At 41.6% G+C, this 26,840-nt stretch overlaps 2 protein-coding genes and 1 long non-coding RNA gene across 4 annotated transcripts in view; 2 read left to right on the top strand and 1 right to left on the bottom strand.

Annotated features, from left to right (window-relative positions):
- Positions 1 to 9,605, top strand: part of LOC138740416 (cysteine and histidine-rich domain-containing protein 1-like) — a 14,613-nt gene extending 5,008 nt beyond the window's left edge. The window contains exons 5-11 of the mRNA XM_069893008.1: positions 644 to 747; positions 1,590 to 1,651; positions 3,861 to 3,931; positions 6,849 to 6,954; positions 7,495 to 7,614; positions 8,009 to 8,071; positions 9,109 to 9,605. Coding sequence (XP_069749109.1) covers positions 644 to 747; positions 1,590 to 1,651; positions 3,861 to 3,931; positions 6,849 to 6,954; positions 7,495 to 7,614; positions 8,009 to 8,071; positions 9,109 to 9,399 — 817 coding nt within the window. The 3' untranslated portion in view covers positions 9,400 to 9,605. The remainder of the gene's footprint in view (positions 1 to 643; positions 748 to 1,589; positions 1,652 to 3,860; positions 3,932 to 6,848; positions 6,955 to 7,494; positions 7,615 to 8,008; positions 8,072 to 9,108) is intronic.
- Positions 6,721 to 23,268, bottom strand: LOC138740418 (uncharacterized). 2 transcript variants are annotated; one of them, XR_011342898.1, is made up of 3 exons: positions 23,121 to 23,268; positions 18,899 to 18,954; positions 6,721 to 6,935 (listed from the first exon to the last, which is right to left on the bottom strand). It is a non-coding gene; the product is annotated as an uncharacterized lncRNA (long non-coding RNA). The 2 variants fall into 2 exon arrangements; XR_011342897.1 differs by lacking the exon at positions 6,721 to 6,935 and adding an exon at positions 18,357 to 18,595 and having other exon boundaries at positions 23,121 to 23,262.
- Positions 14,276 to 26,840, top strand: LOC138740417 (ras-related protein Rab-38-like). Its single transcript, XM_069893009.1, has 3 exons — positions 14,276 to 14,525; positions 21,439 to 21,719; positions 25,414 to 26,840. The coding sequence occupies exons 1-3, from the start codon at positions 14,324 to 14,326 to the stop codon at positions 25,567 to 25,569; spliced, it is 639 nt and encodes a 212-aa protein (XP_069749110.1). The 5' UTR covers positions 14,276 to 14,323; the 3' UTR covers positions 25,570 to 26,840.

Here is a 26,840-nt window from a genome sequence, read left to right as displayed (position 1 = left end):
TAAACTCGGTGTCTGATAGAGCACCAGTGTTTTCCTCTACGTTAAATCCCTGCAGCAGCCAAATTTGGAGCACTTTTTGAGTCATGGTGCATAATAGGAGAGCAGGGGGATTATTCTCTGTCTCACAGCTCCTGACATAATGAGCTGGAATGAAATAATAGTTAACCAAGGTTTTAATTAATCTTGGAAGGCAGGGTAAAAGAATCATTGCTACCTCTCCACCATCAGACTCTTAAACAACAAATTCAATCGGACTCATTTAAGGACTCTTATATTGCACATTGTTTTTTGTAAGTACTAAATATTTATTTATTTATTTGCACCGTTAGTTTGTTTATATTTCTCTGTTTTGTATACTTATCTTTTTCTTGAGTGCAGTTTACACTATAGATAAGTAGAAATTCTGTCTCACCCACAGGAGAAAAATCTCAGTTCTGTATGTGATGTCATCACAATAGATTTGAACTTGACATTGTATCTATTCGTTCTACCCCTGATGTGGGGATACTTGTATGAATTCCAGATTGGTTACCCCATTCGTCACTACTGAAATTCAACACACTGAATAGCGAAAATTCACTTGTTAAACTAGTAGATCTGGATATCTTGCCTGATGTTTCTCTGTTAAATATTATTCTAACAGTTCAGATGAACCAATGGTAAAACTGCCTCAAAGAGTCTCCAAGTCATTGCAAGAGTCCTTGGACAAGCTCAGTGAATCAATTCAGAAAACAGACACAAAGAAAGGTAAACTCTTGAGAACCAGTGAATGTAAATTAGCATCTGAATTTCCCCCCTCCCCCCAAAAAAGGCAACAAGCCATTGCATGAAGAACCTGCCTTTGTTGCTTTGGAAGCACCAATGGACAGCAGGGCTCTGCACTCGGTTTGGCACAGAAGAGGGCAGCAGAATGGAGGCCAGAGTTTTCAGCCACATTCCGAACACTAAGTCCAAACTAATGAAGAATAATGGCGCACGTACCAAGGAATGTTCGGGTTCGGGGACAAGGAGCACGAGCAAAAATCTATGCTCTGTAGGGTGGCTCTAAGGGACGTACCAGTGTATAAAAAAAGTGCCCTCCTGCTTGAGAAGAGGATAAATATTTAAGAAATTGTTGTTAAAAATGAAGTGCACACAGGGGAGGCCCAGAGAGAATAGCTGAATATGAATAGTGTCGGTTTAGTGATGACCTTTTCAAGTCAACAGGTCAGTGTTAATTAGTTAAATACAAACTTGGATGAATATTCTGATATCTTGTTGGATTTCCTTAGGGAATCACTTTTTAAAAAGTGTTCCATACAGTGAATAAATAGGTCCTTGTTCATTTGGAAGGAATGGAATTGGAAAACTAAAGGCCTTTTCTTAGTCATCCATTTTTGGTTTGTTCGTGTCTTTACTTTGTCAGCATGTGATTTCTTTAGACCAGAGGAAGATTTTTTATAAATAACGTAATATTTCAATGGATTATAAGGGGTGACCACTTCTCAGAGGAGTTAATGTTGGAAGCATTTAGTGGCAGAGTTTTAGCATAACTCTTAACCAAGTTATGCTAGCAAAGGATTGAGGTAAATTTGTAATGCCTTTTTCAGAGGACAGCGTCGATGGCGGAGTTGAAGTTGGAACTTTGTGTAAAAACAATGGCTGTCAGAAGGTAAGCAACTCACACTTACTTCTCTGCAAGTTGAGACCTCTCTCACCTTTGAGTAATTTATCTCTACAGTCCTGTGGTACATTTTTCACTATCGTGTTAGAGCTGATGAAAAATGGCTTTATTTGATTTTTTAAAACTTTTGAATATTTTATAAAATATTGAATATTTTAAACCACAACAGTAAATTTCATTCAGTAAATAACTTTCAAAAATTATACATGTGGTATCCAACTATGCAGTTCCACATGCTAGCTCTCAATCCCCAAGTTTGTGTCTGATTTTCAAGTTGTTTGCTATCACTTCCTCAAACTGCTGAAGCAATTTGATGCATAGTTTCATTTTGGGTCTTATAGCCCTAATATTACCCAACAGAAATAGCATCAGATCCCGTGGGAACTTAACCCCCGTTATTTGTTCCAAACATTTCCAAATTCCAACCAAAAATGTTTCAAAGTAAAAATGTAAAAATGATCAAATTTCTTGTCCGCATCTAAAACATAAATCTTTTTTAATTTTTGAGGAGTCAAATATAACTGATGCAAAAAATTGTATTGCACCAACCTATATCTAACATTAATAATTTTTATCATATTATCTCAACAAAATTCCATCTAAATTCATCTAAATCTCGACTTATGCACCCCTATTTTGGGGGCTTTCTTTTGAAGTAAATTATACATTACAGAGATAAATCTACTTGCATTATTATTACAAATCAATAATTCCAGTTCACTATGGTTAGGTAACATCAAACTCGAGACTTATTTTATCAGTCAAAAAAGCTTCAACTTGATAATAGCAAAAGAAAGTATTATCTGGCACATTAAATTTATTCTTCATTCGTTCAAATGTTATAAATTTTCCAGCTTCAAAATAATCTCAATATCCATCCACATCCAAGTCCTCAAAAATTGATTATCCATAGAAAATGGAATGTCTATTTTGACATAAAGGCATTTTTCCTGAAATGAAACCTCAAGCATCTATTTCATAATCAATTTCATTCCATAATTCAATCATACTTTTCAAAACAAGTGTATCTCTACTTCCCACGAACAATTTAGAATTCCACTTATAAATAAATCCTGTATATTAATTTCTCCTTTTTTACTAAGTTCTATATTAAATCCAAGCAGGTATTTTATTTACATCAAACAAAAATTAATAAATCTCAGTTGGGGAGCCTAATGAAAGTTATTAAAGTGGGGAAGTTATAAACTTCCAAGTCAATTTTTCCAAAGAAACTCTAATCATTTTTCCCTTCCATAAAAATTTTCTAACAATCCTATTCAAGTCCTTTAAACATTTTGAGGAATTGAGATGGGGATTGACTGAAAAACATATTGAACTTTAGGGAAAATATTAATTTAATACAATTTACTCTATCTACTAACGTTATTTAAATCCTCAATTTTATTAAGTAATGATGAATAATTTAGTTTATATAAATTATTCAAATTGTTATGGACCCGAATACCTAAATATTTAATTCCAGCATCTGGCCACCTAAATTGAATGGCCTTTCTACATTGAGTATAGTTACCCTTGACTAATTACAAAGTATATGAGGTGATCTCATTTTTATGAATTCCAGACTCTGAGTCTTTCTATGTGAGAGTTATTCTGAGGATTTTTCTGCACTTTCAGGTTCTTGTATTTTTACAGGATTTTGTAAGGAGTTAAATCCTGTTTTCTACCTCCTATTCTTTCTCTTCCAGTGAGATGGTGACATATCAAGGGTCCAGTCTGGATCTAATCCATTTTGGCTATCTTTTTTTCTTTCATTGATGAACTATTATTTACCATAGTATCCATCTTTATTTTCCATTTCAATTGTTCAGTATTGTTGTTGGTTCTGAACCAATCTGATATAGGGGAACTGATTTCTCCAAACAATTAACACCACGATCTTGCTCTCCATATGTTTGGGCAGCATAACTTTGGTATTTATCTGTCTTAAATAGAGATCTAAGTTATCTCCTGCTACCATGGTAATGGTCTGCAATGCTTCTTTCTATCGAGGCCCTTGATGTGATTGAATAAGTCTTAGAGTGGACCCTTTTGTTTCATATCTTACGCCAGCCAGCTGGTCCCTTTCCCATTTACAAGGTTCCCAAAACTTTGGGTCTTTGAAAATGAGCAAGAAGAAATAATTTTTAGTTTGTAAGGTCTTTCCAAGTGGTGTTCCTGTTTTGTTTTTCTCTGACAGACATTTCAAGGGCCAGCCAGCGACAGAGAGATGTGCAGTTTTCATCCTGGAATACCCATCTTTCATGAAGGGTAAGTTTTTCAACTTTACAATTCTTCTTAAGCTGTTAAAATGTGCAGACTCTAATTCCATGGACATTTACAAGTCTTGCAACATGCTTTGCATTCATTTGTGTGTAAAGCAGTGAATATCATCAGATCAGACCACTGCAGGAGGGGATATAAACTGCCACCTCCCAAACTTATTTCCCAGGGATGTGGAAAATTAATTGTGATGAATGATTGTTTTTTCTCTCCAATTAACACTCATGCATACTTCAATGAATGATACAAAGATTTCAAAATGTATAATTGAAATCTGCAGGAACAGAGCAGAGGGAAATATGGACTAAAGGGTATAAATGACTCGTTGGCAAGAGTGGGATGGCAAGCAAGAGGATTAATACTCTGCTAGGGAACAAGCCATGAAAGACCTCAACAATGAAGACGGTGTTTACATCCGGTACCGCACGGATGGCAGTCTCTTCAATCTGAGGCACCTGCAAGCTCACACCAAGACACAAGAGCAACTTGTCTGTGAACTACTCTTTGCAGATGATTCCGCTTTAGTTGTCCATTCAGAGCCAGCTCTCCAGCGCATGACGTCCTGTTTTGCGGAAACTGCCAAAATGTTTGGCCTGGAAGTCAGCTGAAGAAAACTGAGGTCCTCCATCAGCCAGCTCCCCACCATGACTACCAGCCCCCCCCCCCCCCCCCCCCCACATCTCCATCGGGCACACAGAACTCAAAACGGTCAACCAGTTTACCTACCTCGGCTGCACCATTTCATCTGATGCAAGGATCGACAAAGAGATAGACAACAGACTCGCCGGCAAATAGCGCCTTTGGAAGACTACACAAAAGAGTCCGGAAAAATGACCACCTGAAGAAACACACAAAGATCAGCGTGTACAGAGCCGTTGTCATACCCACGCTCCTGTTCGGCTCCGAATCGTGGGCATCACCTACGGCTCCTAGAACGCTTCCATCAGCGCTGTCTCCGGTCCATCCTCAACATTCATTGGAATGACTTTATCACCAACATCGAAGTACTCGAGCTGGCAGAGTCCGCAAGCATCGAATCCATGCTGCTGAAGACCCAACTGCGCTGGGTGGGTCACGTCTCCAGAATGGAGGACCATCGCCTTCCCAAGATCGTGTTCTATGGCAAGCTCTCCACTGGCCACTGAGACAGAGGTGCACCAAAGAAGAGGTATAAGGACTGCTTAAAGAAATCTCTTGGTGCCTGCCACATTGACCACCGCCAGTGGGCTGATATCGCCTCCAACCGTGCATCTTGGCGCCTCACAGTTCGGCGGGCAGCAACCTCCTTTAAAGAAGACCGCAGAGCCCACCTCACTGACAAAAGACAAAGGAGGAAACACCCAACTCCAATCAACCAATTTTCCCTTGCAACCGCTGCAACCGTGCCTGCCTGCCCCACATCGGACTTGTCAGTCACCAACGAGCCTGCAGCAGACGGGGACATACCCCTCCATAAACCTTCGTCCGTGAAGTCAAGCCAAAGGAAAGGGAACAACCCAATGCTGGGGGCATGGCTTCATGGTGCTTATCTATAATCTTCAGCACTTCAAATCTGCATTGCCCTTGTGTCATTTGCAGTGGCTGATTTTAATGCTACCTGACATTATGGAATGAGATGTCTTTGGCAAGTCATAAAAGTGAGAAGAAAATTGCTATGGATTGGTGAGAGGGAAGAAATACTGGAATTATTGAGGGAAAGGAATTATTTTTTTTTAAATTTTTTATTTTTCACACCATAAATCACATTAGCCATGATATACACTTTTTCTTTTTCACACATATACAGTGACTTTTTCTCCCCCACCCTCCCTCCTCCCAAGCCACCCCCCCACCCCCCCCTCATCCATTTTAGGTATACAATCTAGGTTGCATTAAGCCAGTCAGACAATGTTGTCATTCAACAAAAATACACCAGAAATTCTACTGAGTCCATTCTTTTCTTTTCTTCTCCTTCCATCAACTTAGGTAATGTTTGTTCCCGGTAGGTTTTCGCTATTGTATTTAATGTAAGCTCCCATACTTGTTCGAATATTTCAATATTATTTCTTAAACTATATGTTATTTTTTCTAATGGAATACATTTATTCATTTCTATATACCATTGTTGTATTTTCAAATTATCTTCCAATTTCCAGGTTGACATAATACATTTTTTTGCTACGGCTAGGGCTATCTTAACAAATCTTTTTTGTGCATCTTCCAAGTCAATTCCAAATTCTTTATTTTTTATGTTACTTAGGAGAAAGATCTCTGGATTCTTTGGTATATTGTTTTCTGTTATTTTATTTAATATCTGATTGAGATCATCCCAAAATTTTTCTACTCTCTCACATGTCCAGATTGCATGAATTGTTGTTCGAGGGAAGGGAATTATTGAGGTAGTATACAGCAGTCGGAAATTGGGGATCAAAGGAAACAAGGAAAGGAGGACATTGGAGAGACTGGCATTGCAGTGAAGGATGCTGAGAACATTAGATAAAATGCACACAGCATACCCTTGTGGACTTGTTATGAGCTTATTATAGACCAGTACTTAAGGATGTAATGTGGCATGGTAAGTAATTGACATGCCAACAAAGAGTTCAAAAATGTAAATTAAACCTAATGTTATATGACAGAAAGGTAACAAGTTTTTAATCTTTCGTAAAAAAAATATTGTGACAAGTTTTGGCCCACAACATTTGGATAAATATATGATTAGAAATACCTTTGAGGAATAAAGGTCATCAGTGGAAAATTGATGTTAAAGAATGAAATTGCTCAATAGACGTCAGCCGTTTTAGAGTTTTGCTTGATTTACTTTGCTGAACATTTACTCTCCAGATTGAGTGATTTGGTAGAGAGTAGGCTTGAGAGATCAATGTTTGGAAGTCCACTTCTTTCTGATTTTTGTTATTTCCTGTAGAATGAAATATTGGAGCTGCTGTAAGATAAAGACGACTGAATTTGATGAGTTCCTTGAGCAGCCTGGCTGTGTCAGGAGCAAGCATATCTGGAAGAAGAAAGAATCAGTAAGCTCGTCCCTTAGACTTTCACAATATTTTAGAGTTTCTTCTTCACGTTGTTTTGGATGCTTGAAACCACTCTAAGCCTTTCTGCTATCGACAAGGCACAAATTTGGGATTTAGTGGAATACACTCAATTTGCATGAATGAGATCAGAATATTAAAAATAATACTCATTTATTGTTTACACTTCATCTATGCCTTACCAGCATAAACATTCATCACCAGCTCACCTTGACTGCCAAGAATATCATTGTAAATTGTAGTACAGTAATAATACCTCACAAACACCCACCACATACATGACACAAGGGAATCCCACTACCTCCTGTACAAAACTGACTTGAAAATGTATAATTATTTCTTCTTAATGGTCCAACGATACTGTGGGAATCTTCAGTGGTCCAATGAAGGAGTCCTCTTTGAAAGAAATTGGGGATGGACAATCACAAGTCTTGTCATGTGGAAACTAATTTAGCATTTTGATTTATTTAAAAAAGAACTTCTAACCAATCTTGCTTACATGCCCCAATCTTTCTGTTTTAGGATAAGAAACTAGTCAGCTGTCGGCATGACTGGCATCAGACTGGGAATCTGGTGGTCCTCACAGTTTATGCAAAAACTTCTAATCCGGTGTACAGCTATGTAGATGCTAACCAGACAATGGTAAGTAAGCCACGGAAAGAAAAGGGTTTGCCTCAGTGAAGAATTATGCTAAGAATGTTATGCAAAAGCAATGAATTTGTGTTAATCTATCATAAGATATCAGTCATATCTTCTGCTTGTACTATAATGGTTATAGTCAGTAGATGTATTCACACATTTGTAATGCTCCTCTGTCAGGAAGTAATTATAAATGTGAAGAAATGGTCTAACTGCTATCAGAAAGTTGTTTTGTATCTAGCAAACACACTAAGCACAGGCTCAATTGACTGTGAATTTTGAATCAAATCTCTTCCAAAATCTCTTTGCATTGAAGTTTAGACTTTCAGTCTATTGCTGCTTTCCAGAAAGGGAAACTTGAAGTCTATCATATTTACTTGTATTTTATCTTTTGCAGTTAACCGTCCATATCATGTTTGAAAAAGATAAAATTTTTCACAAAGTATTAAACCTGTGGGGTGTAAGTATTATTTTTAGATTTTTCATTCTCCCTACTTGTCCCTTTCAAGGGTCTTTTCACTGGCAAAGAAGTGAAAAGAAATAATGCTGCATGACCCTCTGATCAATTACAGTTTGGGGTTTTAATGAATTCCAACTGACCAGCAGAGGGTGATCACATCACAAGTGGTTTCAATGTACAATGAAATTCTGCTGACCTGGACCATGGAGTGTCTGGTAGTGCTGGGCGAGCAGATTTCCAGACCACTGGTTGTAATTCTAATTACTACCCAATTACATCTATATTTCACTTTTTTTTTTACATGTTGCTTAATGGTTCAAGTCAGGATAAATACATTCTCCTTTGAACCTAGTGAATGTAAAGGGAGTGGGAAATACAACTGCACTCCACTCAAAGTCCAGGCCACAGACTGTTCTTGCACCCTAGATCCCAGCTCATGCTCTGGATAAATGAGTGATTCAGGTATTGTCGAGTCAGCATAAATGTAGACATTTTGTTGAACAGTTAGCACACTTTATTTTCAACAAGATGGTGCACGCGCAAATTGAACCACGCCCTTACCACGTAACTTGCGTAATCCCATCACCTGCGCATGCATGTTCTGACTGACCTGTGTAATTTGCGTGTTGACATAATGCGTTCCCATAACAAATATAGTCTGAACAGCTACATGGGAGATTATTGAAATCATAATCTTTGTTGAAATAGAATTTAAATGTCTTATATATTTAGCAAATCCATTTCTGGCAAAGACTCAACATATAGTGAAATATATTTTGCGATCTGGATGTGATATCCCTTTCATGTCCTCCTTTTGGTAGTAATCATCGAGAAGGGAATTAACGGGGAAAGTAACTATCTGGGAAATGAGCAGTCAATGTAAAATACTGTTGGGAAAATGTTGGCAAATCTGGTGGTAAAGCAGCATCTGTGAAGAGAAAAACAATGAATGTTTCATGTTGATGACCTCTCACCAAACAGATTGTATATAGATAAGCAAGCCTAATTGGATATAAACCTCTCTTCCCCCCCCTCAGGTTGTTGATACAAGTAAAAGTTTTGTCAACATAGGCCCAACCAAAGTGGAAATCAACCTTCAGAAAATGGACCCTGTGACCTGGGCCAAACTTGAATTGCCAGCTCATAAAGTTGAAGAGAAGGAAGAAAAGAAAGGGAAAGAAGAAAGCCAAAAACAAGAAGTGAATAAAAGTCCATTTGTAGCCCAGGAGTTAAACGAAATGTACTTGGGAGATGAACCACCTCCTCTAGAAGATGATGAGTCTGATGATAGTTTAGGGCTATCTGATACTGATGAAGAATTTGATTGATGATTCATTGGATACTGGGTAGCAGCATTTGGGATCCAACATCAGAAATAGCAAACTACTGCAATTTTATGCAGTTTCATTTTCAGATATTGTCCATGTGATTATCTTATTCTGAAACATAGCTTGCAATGTGGATGATCCTCTGAAATCAAAGTATTTGCAGAATATATTTAAAAAATCAAATAAATAATAATTCAATGATCATACTCCCAGAGCATTGTCTGACCTCAGAATGAGAGTGAGCGGAAATTTTCTCCAGCTAAGACGGTAGCTACTGCGTTTGGCCAATGTGAAAGGAATGTTTCGGTATTCTTTGAATTCGCCCCACACAGCAATAACAATCCAAGACCACGTCAGGCCAGTTAAAGCCTTGGTGTGATTTGCTTTTTGTGTGTGGTTGGAGATGAGCTTCTGATGACTTGTCCATTTGTCACCAAGTCTGCTGCCTCAGGCTTCCTACTCACCACACCTTTCTGAAACCTTCATCGATCCTTTGTTACAGGCTTCTCAAGACTGAACTTTATTTACCCTTTTGCTCCACTGTTTTTAATTGGTAATCAAACAATTCACATGTGATTAATGTGCACATTCCATATTTTATTTTGTATACATTTTGTTTGCCCTTCCAGAAATTACAGCACTTTTAATACATAGCCCCCTCATTTCAGGGCAATATAATGTTTGGGACATTTAGCTTCATAGGTGTTTGTGAGACTCAGGTGTGTTTAATCGCTTAATTGGTGCAGATATAAGAGACCTAGGCTTGCTTCTAAGCTTTTAATCACCTTTGGAGTCTGTAGTTGCCATTTTTCAACACGAGGACCAGAGTTGAGGCAATGAAAGTCAAAGGAGCCTTTATGAGGTTGAAAAACAAGAATAAAACAGTAAGAACATCACCCAAACCTTAGGATTACCAAAATCAACATAATTAAGAAGAAAGGGCATTCTGGTGAGTTCAGTCATCGCAAAGGGACTGGTAGGCCAAGGAACACTTCCAGGCTGATAACAGAAGAATTCTCATCATTATGAAGAAAAACCCCCAAATGCATGTCTGATAGATGAGAAACACCCCTCAGGAGACAGATTTGTATGTGTCAATGACTACTGTCTGCAGGAGACTTCAAGAACAGAAATACAGGGGCTACACTGCAAGATGCAAACCACTAGTTAGTCACAGAAACAGGATGGCCAGATTACCAAGTACAGTATTTAATAGCCTGCAGAATTTTGGAAAAAGGTCTTCTAGACAGATGAGACTAAGATTAACCTGTATCAGAACAATGGCAAGGGCAAAATGTGTAAGTGTAAAGGAACTGCCCAAGATCCAAAGCATACCACCTCATCTGTGAAAATGGTGGTTGGGGTTTTGTGGCCTGGGCATGTTTGGCTGCCAAAGGAACTGGCACATTTATCTTCATTGATGATGTGGTTGGGGTTTTGTGGCCTGGGCATGTTTGGCTGCCAAAGGAACTGGCACATTTATCTTCATTGATGATTTATTCTGAGGTGTTTATAGAAACATCTTGTCTGCTCAAGTTGGAGCAAATGCCCCCAAACTCATTGGATGGCAAATGCCCCCAAACTCATCCTACATCAAGATAAAGATCTCAAAGATGCTGCTAGAGCAACAAAGGAGTTTTAAGCCAAGTCACTTTTATTTATTGTTCATACCATACTCACATGACGAGATGGTGTTTCTCCAGGACCATAGAGCATATTTTTATAAATATGTTAGAATAGAAGTTACACATTGAAATGTTAAAATATTAAGACGTATACAGTAAAAGTCCATGGTACACTAACCACATATGTTCTAGGAATTCAGGAGCCTCATAGCTTTGGGGGAAAAAACACTTGCCCAATCTGGATGCAAGGGCCCGAGTGCTATGGTACCTCCTACCAGATGACAGAAGAGAGAGCAGTTTTCTTGAGGGGTATGTGGAGTCCTTCTCAATGTTTTTTTTCTCGCCTGCATCAAGTGTTGTAGATGTCCTTCATGGTAGGAAGAGAACTCCCAATGATCTTTTCCGCTGACCTCTATCCTCTGCAGGGTCTTGCAGTCCGAGGAGGTACAGCTTCCAAACCAGGCGATAATACAGTTACACAGGATGCTCTCAATACCTTCTCTGTAGAATGTAACAAGGATGGAAGGTGGGAGATCAACTTTCCTCAGCCTTTGCAAGAAGTAGAGGCATTTCTGGGCTTTCTTGGCTATGAAGCTGGTATTAAGGAACCAGGTGAGATTCTCAGCCAAGTGCACACCAAGGAATTTGATACTCTTGACATCCTCCAACGGTCGAGCTATCAGTGGTCAGCGGATCGTGGTCCCCCTGGGCTCTCCTACAGTCAACGACCATCTCTTTTAAAGCAAAAGAGATTATAACATTCAGATTCAGGTGGTTGATTCTGCACCAGTCTGTTAGCAACTGCACCTCATCACTATAGGCTGACTCCTCATTCCTACTAATAAGGCCCACCAGCAAACTTGATGATGTGGTTCGAGCTGTGTTTAGCTGCTTAGTCGTGGGTCAGCAGAGTGATTCGCAGTGGACTAAGCATACACCCCTGAGGCCTCCATGCTCTGTGTGGTGGCCTTGGAAGTGCTGTTAGTGATCCGGTCTGCTTGAGGTCTCTGACAGGAAGTCAAGAATCCAATTGCAGAGTGGGGTGTTTAGACCTAGAAGGTTCAACTTCCTTATCAGGTACAGAGGGATGATTGTGTTAAATGCCAAACTGAAGTCAATAAACAGCATTTGAACATACAAAGCTAAAAACTGGAAATTTCTTTAATGGCCACCTGATCTAAATCCAAATGAGCATGCCTTCCTTATGCTGAAGAGAAACCTAAGGAGATAAGCCCCTGAACCTAGCAGGAGCTGAAGATGACTGCAGTAGAGGCCTGGCACACCATCACTAGAGAAGATACTCAGCACCTGTGATGTCTATGAATCACAGACTTCAAGCAGACATTGCAGGCAATGGATATGAATGTATGAAACACAACTAATATTCATACCAATGTCATGCCCCAAATATTATGGTGCCCTGAATTGAGGGGATTATGTATATAATTTCTATATGGTCAAACCAAAATATACATAAACACCCTTTAATTAAATCTGGAATGTGCACTTTAAATCACATGCAAATTTAGAACTGCGGAGCACAGGGGCAAATAAAGGAAAAATGTCTTTGTCCCAAACATTTTGGAGGATACTGGGTATCTATTGTGTATCCAGAATTCTGCCACCCATATTTTTTTTGTCTGATAACATCACAGTTTTAAATATTGTTTTCATATTTCTTCCTGGGGTTTTCTCTGCTCAACCCTCTAATTTCCATCATCGTTGCAAACATTCAAGAGATGTTGGCTTTTCTGATTTTTGGCCTCTTGACAACCCCCAAATGTAACTTTTCCACTATTGGCAGCTGCCCTTAAACTGAAATTCGGGTCAGGCAACATCTGTGGATTGTTGACTTCCTCAACTTTGTCTTAGTTAATTTTTTTCCCTGCCTTGATGATGCTGTACCTCCAATGAAGCTTTGGTCCTCTGTCTCAGTATCTCTGAACCTTATATTAAAGGTACTTGTATAAAATGGTTGATTTTGTAGGTTAGTGGACTTAAAGGAGATGGTGCTTCAAATTCATTTGTGAACGGGGTTGGTGTCTGTAGTGTGGATTGTGGAGGGCCTCATCATCTGGAACCTGGCGGGATTGTGGAGGGTCATGTGACCTATCCTGGAACCCAGTCAGAGCTTGTATCACCTGTGGATTGAGGTTGGACTCTGCCCATCCATTAGTGCACACCTGACCATTGGCCCAAATGGGGTTGGTGTCTGTAGTGTGGATTGTGGAGGGCCTCATCATCTGGAACCTGGCAGGATTGTGAAGGGTCGTGTGACCTCTCCTGGAATCCAGTCAGAGGTGGCATCACCTGTGGATCAAGGTTGGACCCTGCCCACCCTGACCACTGGCCCTAACGGGGTTGGTGTCTGTAGTGTGGATTGTGGAGGGCCTCATCATCTGGAACCTGGCAGGATTGTGGAGGGTCGTGTGACCTCTCCTGGAATCCAGTCAGAGGTGGCATCACCTGTGGATCAAGGTTGGACCCTGCCCACCCTGACCACTGGCCCTAACGGGGTTGGTGTCTGTAGTGTGGATTGTGGAGGGCCTCATCATCTGGAACCTGGCAGGATTGTGGAGGGTCGTGTGACCTCTCCTGGAACCCAGTCAGAGGTGGCATCACCTGTGGATCAAGGTTGGACCCTGCCCACCCTGACCACTGGCCTTAACGGGGTTGGTGTCTGTAGTGTGGATTGTGGAGGGCCTCATCATCTGGAACCTGGCAGGATTGTGGAGGGTCGTGTGACCTCTCCTGGAACCCAGTCAGAGGTGGCATCACCTGTGGATCAAGGTTGGACCCTGCCCACCCATTAGTGCACTCCTGACCACTGGCCCATTTCATCGCCTGATGATTGATGACCTGGGCCGGACCCTCGAGCTTACGGCACACTAAACTCCACCCTCTCTTGGGTCCTGAGAGGAAGCCTGCTTCATGAACGGTGGACCCTCCTGGAGGAGATGTTGGGAAGGTGTGCACTGCACAGGGATTGGCGCTGCCTGATAGCATGGGAGCTGGGGCCAGGCTCGAAAGGGAACGGCGGGTGGCATCACGTCGTGGAACCAACGCTCTGAACTACGATGCAGGGAGCTGTCTTTCAACCATCTCATCGGCAATGTCTCATGAGTGCTGCCACCATTAAATCTCCGAGGCATTGCCCTTTTAAATGACTGTGAGGGCTGGGCAGGAGGTGGTCTCGGAGCGGTCCATCGGGTGGAGAGAGCGCATGCGCACCAACTCCTCGGAGAGGAAAGTTTGAAGGGTCCGAAGAGAGGGAGTGAACGCATCGAGCGGGGGCTCCGATGGAGACGGGTCCGAGAGAGTATCTGTTCAAGGTGCTGGTCGTTGGAGATTTGGGCGTGGGGAAGACGAGCATCATTAAGCGGTACGTCCATCAGATCTTCTCGCACCATTACCGAGCCACCATCGGCGTGGACTTCGCCCTCAAGGTGATCCACTGGGAGCAAGACGCCGTGGTGAGGTTACAGCTCTGGGACATCGCAGGTGAGAGCGGGTGTTGGGGCGGGGTCCTAACTTCATCCCGCACTGGCAGCCGGTTTCCCCACGTTCCGGACCCAGTGCCGAGCCCTTCTTCCCGAGGGGAGAGGAGGGGGGGGGGAGAGGGGAGGGGAGGGGGAGGAGAGGGGGAGGAGAGGGAGAGGGGAGTTGAGGGGAGGAGGGGAGGGAGAGGGGAGGGAGAGGGGAGGAGGGGAGGGAGAGGGGAGGGAGAGGGGAGGGAGAGGGGAGGGAGAGGGGAGGGAGAGGGGAGGGAGAGGGGAGGGGAGGGAGAGGGGAGGGAGAGGGGAGGGAGAGGGGAGGGAGAGGGGAGGGAGAGGGGAGGGAGAGGGGAGGGAGAGGGGAGGGAGAGGGGAGGGAGAGGGGAGGGAGAGGGGAGGGAGAGGGGAGGGGAGGGGAGGAGGGGAGGGGAGGAGGGGAGGGAGAGGGGAGGAGGGGAGGGAGAGGGGAGGAGGGGAGGGAGAGGGGAGGAGGGGAGGGAGAGGGGAGGAGGGGAGGGAGAGGGGAGGGGGAGGAGGGGAGGGGGAGGGGAGGAGGGGAGGGAGAGGGGAGGAGGGGAGGGAGAGGGGAGGAGGGGAGGGAGAGGGGAGGGAGAGGGGAGGAGGGGAGGGAGAGGGGAGGAGGGGAGGGAGAGGGGAGGAGGGGAGGGAGAGGGGAGGAGGAGAGGGGAGAGGGGGAGAGGGGAGAGGGGGGGGAGGGGAGAGGGGGGGGGAGGGGAGGAGGAGGGGGGAGGAGGGGGAGAGGGGAGGAGAAGGGGAGGGGAGGGGGCTCCTGTCCTGTCCCCGGTGACTTTCTCCCCAAACAGCCACGGCCCGTGAAACTTCGAGAGCAGAGGCGGCGGTAATTAAGTTGCCCTTCTCTCTCTGGGATGGGACAGTCCTGGTCCCTTCTACCACCTGGCCAGAGAATAACAACGCCCCGACGTCCTGGAGCAACTCAGCCGCTCCTTTCAGCCTCCGTTAAAAAAACACCCAAAGCAATATTGGCGACGGGAACGATGGAAGGGCAGTTTGGTGTGAGTGTGACTGGAGGGCACCCCTTCAGTCCCGCCCCCTGGGCTGTTGGAGGAGCAGCCTGGCAAACTCCTTCCACCCACGGATTCTGCCCAGCAATTCTTCATCATGGCTTCTGTGGGTGAAGAAGCCAGGCTGTCCCACCACACCACAGCTCAGACTGGAGTTGGCAGCGAATGTCCCCCCCCAACCCCCTTGGTCCTCCCGTTCAGGCTCATCATTCGGCACGTTGTGTGATTATTGGATGCTGCTTTTGGATTTGCTGGCAAGTGCACATTTGGAAAGTAGTCTGAGCTGTAACTTGCCCTGCAGAATGATGGGCAATGGGAAATATGATGTAATATTGATTTGGGCAATACTTAATGTGTTAGTGGATCAACTCTGATACTGATGCGATAAGTTTCTTGGTCTCTTACACTTGGGAGGGAAAAGGCGAATCCCTGGGGTATTTTGGACTTTTTCCATATTTCTTGGGTTGGTGTCTAAAGGTAAAGATGGAGTTTTGCTCATGGTTGAGGGATCAGTAAATGAGATGTTGACCTTCTCCACCTTCACAATCCCACCCCGTGCTCCATTCCTGTCTTGTATCAAGAAAGTGGGGGGGGGGGAGTAATAATTGGAGGCATGAAGTCTGCAGGTGATTTCCTCTCCAAAGCGGAGGCACGGGGTGCTTATCAACTCCATTCAAGTCTGTGTGGTTCAGCAGCTTGATGTGTATGAAGGATGTAACTGGAAAATGGACTCCAGTCACACAAAGACAAGCCTTAAAAGGCACTGTTGCTAAAATAAACCTGTGTGGGTTTCTTTAATATTATGATTACTGACCCAAATAAGCATGCAGTATTTAAGGATTTGGACTACATCCAGACTTGAAACTCATGTCTGAATGAGGAGGCGATGCTAAAGTTTAAAGGGTTGATGTCATTATCACGTTGAGGAGGCCTGTGGAGTGAGTTTGAAAATGACTCTAAAATTCCATATTTAATCCGATGGTTAGGATTTGATTGGCCCACCATTAATGATCTGTAATTATAAAGGGTAGAATGTAGCCACAGGATGAATTCTGTTCTATCCATCACCATCCAGTTATTTACACAAAGCAACAGGATTTTAAATCCAGTTAAAATGTCAAAATTCCATGTTCTGTTTAGGGTTTAGATCAACATTATTTGATGCACATTGTTTCAAATAGTTAGTGGGAATAGCTCCAACAGTCTCTTCCTGCATGTCACCAGTATCAATTTGAATTAAGTTAGAGCAAACATTTGTTGTGACATGTAACTACTGAAAAAATAATAGATGCTGCCTAGAAAACTTGTCCCATTAAATCTTTTCCACTGTAACTTTCGTGCAGTGTGGCCCTGCACCAGTCAGTTGTTTAAAATGTGTGCAGACCCAATATTATTATTGTCGTTTACCTTGATGATTGGACCATGTGATCAATGGCTGGTGCTCAGCAGAGTTGGAACAGTTTTTAGAAATTTCCAGAAAGTCTTGTGAGACTTCCTGCCTCTCTCTGGATTAGATACAATGCTGAAAGAAATGTTTTGTCTCTTCATTATAAACTCTCTACAGCAATTTGTTTGTTTTAATTTGAAATCTGAATGACCTTCAATTTTATTTTGGATCTTGGTGCACCCTACCACTTTAAATGAGTATCTTCCTCTTTACTGACTCCTAATTTGCTTGCATGGTTTCACCCAGAATTTGTACAATTCTCTTCAGAATATCAGCATTTGATAAAGCAACTGGAGGCTTTTTGGAAAAGAAAAATGTCTTGTCATCTTTTGTGAAAGGACATTTTCAGACATGCAGGACTTACATTCTGATTTGGCAATTGCCAAATTGTTGTCTATGGACTAAATTTGACTCAGGGCATTCCTTGACTAGGTCCACCAAGAGAAAGGCCAGACAAATGACCCAAGTTCTTGTCCATGGGGTTGGGGGGGCTGGTGGGGGGAGAAAGGCCTTTCCTTTGATATTCTTCCATTATGACATTAGAGGAAATGGGTTGGATAAGAGTTATTCCTGGCAGCAGGCTAGATGGGGTTGGGCTTGGAGCCTCTACCTTTTCTCTTTTGCACAAGAATACATTTCTCAATGGCATTTTGCACAAATGATGTCGGTCAATGAGTTTGCACTGGTTGATATTGCATCATGCATGTCGCAGCCTCTGTACATTAAAGCCCAATTACAAAAATGGCAGCAACAATTTGTCTTGTAATCCTTGTCTCTGATGGAAAATGATTCCTCAAGGCCATTAGGTGTCCGCTACTAAATGGATTCAGCCTTGTACAACCCAGGTATAAGGTTGTGTCCAGTATTTTCTACACCCTATCCTTTTTGAAAAAAACATCCATGGATTATTTTTCAAAAATACTGAAAATATACTAGTTTAGAGAGAATGAAGAGACCAAAAAAAGAAATGGTGGAATTTAAAAATGATGGAATAAAATAATGGGGCTGAAAGCACCTGATTGACTGTTTCCTTGTATTTTGGCGGTGGTAGTTACAGATAATGGAAGCATTAGTTTTTCTTTCAGCATTCATAAATTTTTGGATAACTTTCATAAATTGGAAAGCAGCAAACATAACCTTTTTGAGGGAAAAGGAGAGATCTGGGAACAAATTAATTGGTTGGGCAAGAGTAGGAAAAGGCTTGGATCTATTGTGTCAAGAGCGACAAGTATGATTGGACATAGCGAAGAGTTGGGTTGCAGAAATCTAAAGTTTTTTGGAGTTGTAATTACAGAATAGAGAAATGTGGTATATTTGAAATTTTGGAAGCCACAGAAGTTGCACAAGATTATTATAAAGGTTTTAATGCTGATAGACTGGCATGGGTTAAAGGTCAGTTATTGGCTCCAACACCATTAGACTCTCCCCAGAAAGTCTCCAGTTTATTGTAAATGAAAGCCTATTGTTCTGTAACTCCAGTCTTTTGAGTTATTGATAACGCATCAATGTGTATGATTGATAAACTCCCCATCAACACAGCAGGTCGGGCATTTGTTGAAAGTGTTTCCGAACCAAGAAACTTCAGAACTGGGGAAAAATTAGAAAACCAATTAACCCTCTTGAATTTAAAAATTCTCATTGACATGCACAAAATTCTAAGTTTGCAATCAGGTGTGAAATAGTTGTTGGTCCAGAGTTTCCTTAATTGTGGCCTTTAAAGGGTTGGTCATTTCAAGATGGATGGTAAGAAATCTCTTCTGTATTTGAGGGTTCATCTGTAGAGTTTTAAGATGTTGATGATATGTTTGGATAATAAAGGAAATGGAGAATAAAAAGTTGGTACTGGAAAGTGTAGCTGAGGTTAAAAAAATACTATAATCTTATCCTCACATTGGTATGGTCTGCATGGATGATTCTGGCATCTTGCGCTTGCTTGGTTTTCCACCCTGAAATGACAACAAGCAGGCACTATAAGACCTAACCCCTCCGGCTGAACTGCTTCAAATCTAACCCTTCTAGCCAAGGTGTTCAGTTTAATTAATCCAAGCCAGAAACTGTTCCAGTACTCTAGAAATACTCTTGTCACAGTTAGCAATACATGAAATGAAATATTCCCCAAGGTTGCCTTTGAATTTACTAAAGTAGCAACTTAAATTATACATATACATGCATTACACACGTAAAAATTACCTCAGCATTCTGAAAAGCACAAGGTTTAAATTTGTGCGAAGGAGTGTTCAGCTGAAAGTTTTCATATTTCAACTGAATACGCCCTCTTTACTGGAAATTGAAGTAAAGCAAGGGTTTAATAGCTTGAATCTATTAAATGTTTAATACTAGAATACCATAGAGTTCCCACACAAAAACCGGCCAGAAATGATGTTGAAATCTTCATGCTTGTCCTATGCTTAAGTAGAAATTTTTAGTGGCAGTAAGGAACCTAGATTTTAAAGATCTCCTGACATTTAATAGTGTGTGACTGGTGGGACAGTTGTTTACGGTATGAAGTGTGGCTTGGCTAACTTTTTTTGTTCACCAAGTGGCACTCTCCCAAACAATCAGTCCATCGAAAACCATGCTACATTACCTATCCCTGCCAGACTTGCTATTTATGGTAGAGTTCATACCAATGAATCTTAAGGGAATGTTGTGTTAAAGTAATTGCCATAATTCCTTATTCCTTTCACCACATACCAAGACGGTTAAATCCCTGCTGAAATGCCATATGATCTGGCCTTTTAGTTGGTGACTGTGACATTTATCATGTTTCTGTTAACTTGCTACAGAGCAATTGGATGTTTTTGAAGACTCACCACATTATTTGACAGTAAATTGAAGATGTAGTATATTGAAAATGGTGGTTAATTCTTGCAACTGATCTGGTTGCAGAACCATATTCCTCGCTTTTTATTTTAAGATTGACTTTATTCTGGACAAATCCACATTGTTATATATCAAGGAGGAATTTTTGGTATGTATCAAAGGCTTTTCTTTGAGGCAGTGTGTTAGTTGCTTTCTTGCAGCATGCCTTGTGTTCTGTCAAATGGAAATAGTTAATCGTATTTAGATCTTAGTCCCATGATCTTAGATCCTATGATGACATTAACTGCTTCGTTGTGGAACAGTTGCATTCAAATCGGCCCATTGAAAGGGCAGCCCCCACTAATGCACAGTTTTCTGCCTTGTAAAAATTGGTGTTTGCCCCTTTTAAGTTTTAGATCATTCAGATTAGTTTCTGTTAGGATTGATCTTCCACTATTCCTAAATCTTTTAACTTTGCAGTGACCTTTTGTGTAGAGTGTATCCCTACCACATACTTTGTACTAATCTTCACTGATAAATGTCCTGCTTATCTACAAACGGTAATTAGAAAATCAGCATTATGCTGAACACTTGATTGTGATTTACCTCTACACTTGATTATAACATCTTTAGCGTGTACTGAGACATTTATTATTTATTTTTGGAAGGAATACAGAGTCTTTCTGCAGATTGAATGCTTTGGACTGTCTGTAAAACCTTCAACGAAGCAGGTGTACCACCTCTTGACTCGTGAATAACCATCAGACAGCATGTTCAATACCAGAAAATCTGATAACTTGCAATTATCTTTCATTCTGAGCTTGCAGTTCTGAAGTGAAAAAGTGGGTTGAGTTCCATGCCCCTGAAGGTCAGAAAACATGAACAAGAGCAGCAGAACAAAAATGGTCCTGAGTGTTACAAATCTGTGTGGAGATTCTGGTTGGAGTGGGTGGGGGAAGGGATCGAATGATACTGGTCTAGGTTCTTTATTTGCAACTGACTGAATTGTCCTTGGTGCTTTTGTATTATTTGTTTCAGTTGATTCCCTTGAGTAAGGGGACGTGTAGCTAGGACTACTCTTGTCTTGGTCTCGTGGATTTCCAGCAAGGACCATGGCTGCTTGTGATATTTATGCCAGTTCATTGCCATAGTTTCCAGATGGGGAAAACCAGTCCCAAGTACTCGCATGGATGTGAGTGCCATCAATTGGCTGGAATTGATGTTAGGCCCTGGTTACCCATGTTGCTCATGTGAATGTCACAGCTTAGGGTGACTACCTACACCTCCATTGCGGACATTAATTCTGCTAATCTCCAGAAATGTAAGCTTATTCTCACTTTGATACTGCAAGCACTTAAAAGATTTGACTATGTGCAATTTCTCCATACCATTGTTCATCTTCAATTGACTCTGGGTATCCAATGTGTAATGGCTCTACACATGTTCATTCTTTTTATAATGTTCTTATCATTGATCGCCCATAGACAAGGTGGACTTAAAATCAGAAATGGTTCATTATTCCATTGGAGAGTAATTTGGATTTAATTGGCAGGGGGTGATGGTTAGTTTCCTTTTTAGCTCGATGGAAACCAAAGAGTACAGTTTTCTAAAACTTTTCTCTTTTCTAGGGCAGGAACGGTTTGGTAACATGACTAGAGTCTACTACCGGGATGCAGTAGGAGCATTTATTGTCTTTGATGTATCCAGAGCATCAACGTTTGAAGCTGTTCTAAAATGGAAGAATGATTTGGACTCTAAAGTCAGGCTGCAGAATGGCAGGCCAGTGCCTGCAGTCTTGTTGGCAAACAAATGTGACCAGGCAAAGGAAGGACTGACCAATACTTTGCCAAAGCTGGATCAATTCTGTAAAGAGAATGGGTTTATTGCCTGGTTTGAGACGTCGGCAAAGGTAAGAAAAATTTTTAATTTATTTTGGAGACATTGGTGGCATTTGGTATTTAAGCCTAGACCCCAAGTTTCTGGGTTTGTTTGTTTCAATGTCCTGGGGCAGCATGACTCCAGGATCCCTGATTTAATTCTGAATTGGTCCTCAATGTGGAGAATATGGGATCTTCTTGTGATGGGAGACATGAGATCATGATGTTGTAATCTGGAGCGATTAACTCAACATGGCAGGCAGCATCTGTGGAGGCAGAAAGGTGGTTGACCTTTTGGGTAGAGATCTTGAATTGGGATAGATACAGGGTTTCATCCCTGAAGATCAACCCTCCCTGCCTGATCTAATGAGTTTTTGAGCTATCTGCAATATTGGGTTACAAATCCCACTCTTCCCAGCCAATTCAGAGGCTCTGGTTTCTTCCCACATTTCTGAGACATGCAGTAACTTCATTGCCCCCTGAAAAAGAGTATGTAGTTAAGAGATGGAATTTTGAGAAATTGATGGGAATGTGGGGAAAGTAAATGGATTTGGTGAGTGTTGAAGGATTTGTTTACGTCCTACATACCTGGGATAAAACTGGGATAAACTGTCTCACCAACTATCAATTGAATAATTAACACTGACAAGTATTTGTGCTGGAATCCAATTGTCTCAGTTGGAATAATGTGAGCTGCTCTTAGATTTTGTTAGTAGTAATGTACTAGCCATTCACTGGGAACATTTCTTCTGATAGTAGATTGTGCAGTTGTTTTCAAAATGTACTTGGCAATGGGTGGGGCTGAGCAGAAAAGTTGATTTGATCAATATTGAGCTATCTTGCCATAACTCCATGAATGGATGGGGCTTCTGTCCTCTAACTAACTGGGTTTGTAGTTAAAAACACACCAAAATACTGGAGGAACTCGGCCGGTCTTTTCAGCGTCAATAGGGTACAAAGATGTATGCTGACAATTCAGGCCTGAGCCCTTCTTCAAGGAATAAGCCAGAAGCATGAAATCTCAGTCTCAGAATTCAGACAATGCTGGCTGGGGGAGGAATCCAGACCAACAAAAGGTGTTAATTGAATATGATAAGAGACGAGTGGGGTGGAACACTGTAATACGTGCATTGTACAGGTTGGCCCACCCGATACTGTAACTCCTCCCCCTCAGGATTCCTAATAAAGGCAGTACTGCCCAATCCCCTCCCTCAGTTGCTATGCCTGCACGCTTGTCATTAAAACCTATTAATCTCAACTTCTGGTCTGTTGGATCTAATTGATAGCTCCACAACGAGGTAAGAATTTATTCTGTTTGTGCAAAAGGAAGTGGAATAAAGAAACAGAGATAGGGAAAGGAGATGCAGACAGCATTGAATTCGATACTTGAATGCTGGCACTTTAACAGTAGGCCCAGTTAGCGCCCCACTCACAAGGCATCTTGATAGGGTCTGATCTGATCAGTGTCATTCAAAGTCAACCGGGTCCCTGCCCTACCTTGGAGGTAGTCAGCGAACCCAGTAAAACTTGCCCAGTACACATCCACTGGCAGATTAAACAGCAAAATGGTCGACCTGGTTACTCCTGTGATGTCAATGTTTCAATGCTGGCATCACAGGGGTAACCCTAGGTGAAGTGCCTGCCACGATTGGGGGGGGGGGGAGAGGAGTGGGGTCGCTGCCACAGTGGAGGGGGGGTAAGGAGAGGGGTCACTGCCGTGGTTGGGGGGAAGGGGGAGGGGTTTCTGCCATGGGAAGGAGAGGGGTCAGGGGTGAATGACGGTGGGGGGGTGGGGGTGGGGGAAGACTTACCGATAGTTCCCCTAAATGCGTGATGTGTCACATACCATATCATCATGGGGGTGGAATCCCTCTTAAATCGCCGGGTTGGAGATTTAATGGGTCAATCCCCCTGCAGCTTAAAAGGTGCTGAAAGTACCTTTGCCCCCAGTAATCGCACCTGGGTCCCAGGAGGGCTACCCAGGTGCTGCGTTTAAAAACACCTAGTGTTGCACTAACTGTGTCATCCTTGTGGGCATATCCATATTTTAATTAAAACTGAAATAACAAAATGCAATTTCAAGAATGAGTTCTAATCTATTCCAATTTACTATTTGTGGTTGGATTCTCTATGGTTTTAAGATCACCATCGCCTATGACCTCTGCCATCAACTTCCCATGCGTGGTACTTTAAAAATAAATAAATAAATAAACGTTTCTATCTATCTGTCTATTTATATATATATAGATATAGATATATCTATATCTATATCTATATATAGATATATATTAATATGTACAAGAGCACTGTCAAAGAAAACCTGAGAGGCACTGAAGATATTGAAACCAGTGACTAAAAGCTAGGTACAAAGACTTTAAAGATGTGCATTGTGGTGGGAAGAGGTTTGGGGATTTACATCTGAAATTTTACCTGCAGTGTAAAAAGGAAAAAAAGTTAGATTAGAAATAATTTGCATTCACAGAACCCGAGAACCATAGACATTACAGTATAGATGACAGGCCTTTCAGCTCTTCTAGTCTGCACTGAATTGTTATTTTGCCCAGTCCCACTGAACTGCACCCAGTCAGGAGCCCACTATACCTCTCCCATCCATATACTTGTCTAAGCTTGAATGTTGAAAATGAGCCCACATTCACCACTTCTGTCATAATTTTTGCTCTGTGCAGGGGACAATTCAATCCACTTATGTTTTCTGTTAATTTCTGAATTTTTGGAATATTAATGCCAGTAATTTGTTGTTAGTGATCTTGTTCAGAGACTTGCTGGTCTGAAATAATTGAGACCCATTTTGGACAGTGAACAACTTGATAGCCACAGGTTGGTGATGAAGTTGATAATTGTAGGTTACAAAATGAAATCCATACAATCTAATATATACATTACTATTGAAGGGGAAAGAAAAGTGAGCTGATTTCTCCATTCTCAATTGTGGTAACCATTTGTCCATGAGTGCAGTTTTCCTTATTCTTGATGTAATAGAATCTCTGAAAGTTCAATGTTGCCTCCCTGTTACTATTAATGAGGATTTTGCTGTTGACCAGACTGTCATTTCTTTAATGGCTATTACATTCCCCTAGCCTTGTGTGCAGTTGGGTAATTGCCTTTAAGGTGACCTTCCACAGTAAGAAGTATGTTTGGATAAATCATCAATGAACCGCCTCATGCATTTAGACACATTACTTTTATCTGCTCCAAGATTTGCCCTTCTCCTTTCGGAGCCCAGGATCATAGCCTCTGGATCAACCACATAATACATTAAAATCTAGCTATATTATAGGAATGCTTCTCATGGTGGACTTGAAAATAAGGTTGTTATTGGAAGATGCATCAAGGAGGGTGATCCACTTCATTTGAAATGGTACGGTGGTGATATGTAATGACACCACTAGGTCACTAGGGGTCACCCCGGTGACCTTGTCTATAAAGCAGTCCAGAGCTAGTCTAGCCTTCCAGGTTCATCTTGCAGAGACAAGACCTCTCAGTGTACATATTAGTTTATTAAAGCTGTCTTATACTCACACTTGGTGTGGATATTGTCAGTACAGGTACCTCCTGATCGTTCTGCAATTTTAGTTTGGTTTCTTGATGAACAGAATTTTTCGAATGTTACTTACTTCCAAGGTACTTGGTCATGGTCTCCTCATTACTTGTCATTACTTAATGTCTGTATTTTGTACATTTTTTATCTCTGCCTTTGTTTTTAAGGATAACATCCACATTGAAGAATCCGCTCGCCTCCTGGTGGAACACATCATTAAAGCAGAGAACGATGATGTGGCTCAAGCTGATCCTAAAATTATTACTTCACAGAAACTCTCTCAACACAGTTATCATTCCAGCTGTTCTGCTTGTACAAAATAGTTGTCACTGCCAAGGGGGATGGCGAGGGGTGGTGGGGAAATGGGCTTTGCAGAATATGATATTAAGGCTGAGAGGCCACCAGCTCGCGTGCGGAGATGCTGGAAGGGTGATCACTACCTGGACTCAATCACTGTAGCAGCTGCAAAAACATCTTGGTTAGTAATGATCATTCTGCCTCCATAAATATGATCTATTGATTGCATACTCATTCTATTAATGTCATCAATTTGGTGTCACAGCTAAGATTGTACCTTTTTTTGGTTTGGGATTGAGGGCGGTATTTTTTTTAAACAAATGAAAGGATGTAGGCATTTTTGCTCATTTATAACCCGTGTGCAAACAACTTCTGGTTTCTGGCACTATTGGGATAAAATATATTTTCAGTGTTGCACATTTAGTTTTGATCCTTTTCCCACATCTGTCTCCTCAGTCTTCCAATATAGAGGTTTTTTTTTGGCTTTCCTTTGACCAGACTTCAGCAGTAAGTACCAGAACTACCTCTCTGAATTCCTGCAGTAACAGAGGAAACCATTCCAATTTCTGACCCACTTTGCTGAATCCAGTTCCCTCGCAGTTCTTATGAATCTGAGCTCTGTTCTCCAACTTAGATTCACGAATTGCATCCAACAGTTTTTTAATCACTTGGATAATGTTTTGTCGTCATGTGCAGGGAGAAATTGGTTCTTTTGAAAGAGATTTTGTTTTTCCAAAAATTTTCTGAAAATGCTTTCTCTGCCAAATCCACATTTTTTTTTGGTGCTGTTGCCAAACTGCAGTTGTTCTGTTTTTGTTAGCTTGTGATCAATTGATCCTGAAATAGCACAGATTCTATGTGTCTTTTGCTCACATCCAACTTTGTTCTTGTCCATATATTAGAAGGGGAATGGTGAACAGCAACTGCAATCAAGTGAAGCTGTGGGCATCAGATACACGACACAAATAGAATTGGAACTTAAGTGGTTATAAATTCACACCACATCACTTCTGTTTGAAAAGCCACACTTGAATTTAATTATGGTTTAATGGTCCTGCTATTTTTCACACCATATTTTGCGTTTAGTATAATCACTGGTGTTAATATGGTGACTGCCTCAGTATCAAATTACACGTGAATGGCCTTATTTCCTCACGGCTGTTTTCTGTACATCCTAAATTGGATCATTTGGATCTCTGCAATGTTTTAGAGTGGTATGAATTTTGATATCTGCCACATTCTCCTAATTTGATACATTACGAAGTTGATTATGTTAGTGCAACTTATTTATTAATAA

The sequence above is a fragment of the Narcine bancroftii genome, chromosome 8 (assembly GCF_036971445.1).
Source record: "Narcine bancroftii isolate sNarBan1 chromosome 8, sNarBan1.hap1, whole genome shotgun sequence".
NCBI classification, from domain to species: domain Eukaryota; kingdom Metazoa; phylum Chordata; class Chondrichthyes; order Torpediniformes; family Narcinidae; genus Narcine; species Narcine bancroftii.
This window is presented reverse-complemented; position numbering and strand designations above follow the sequence as displayed.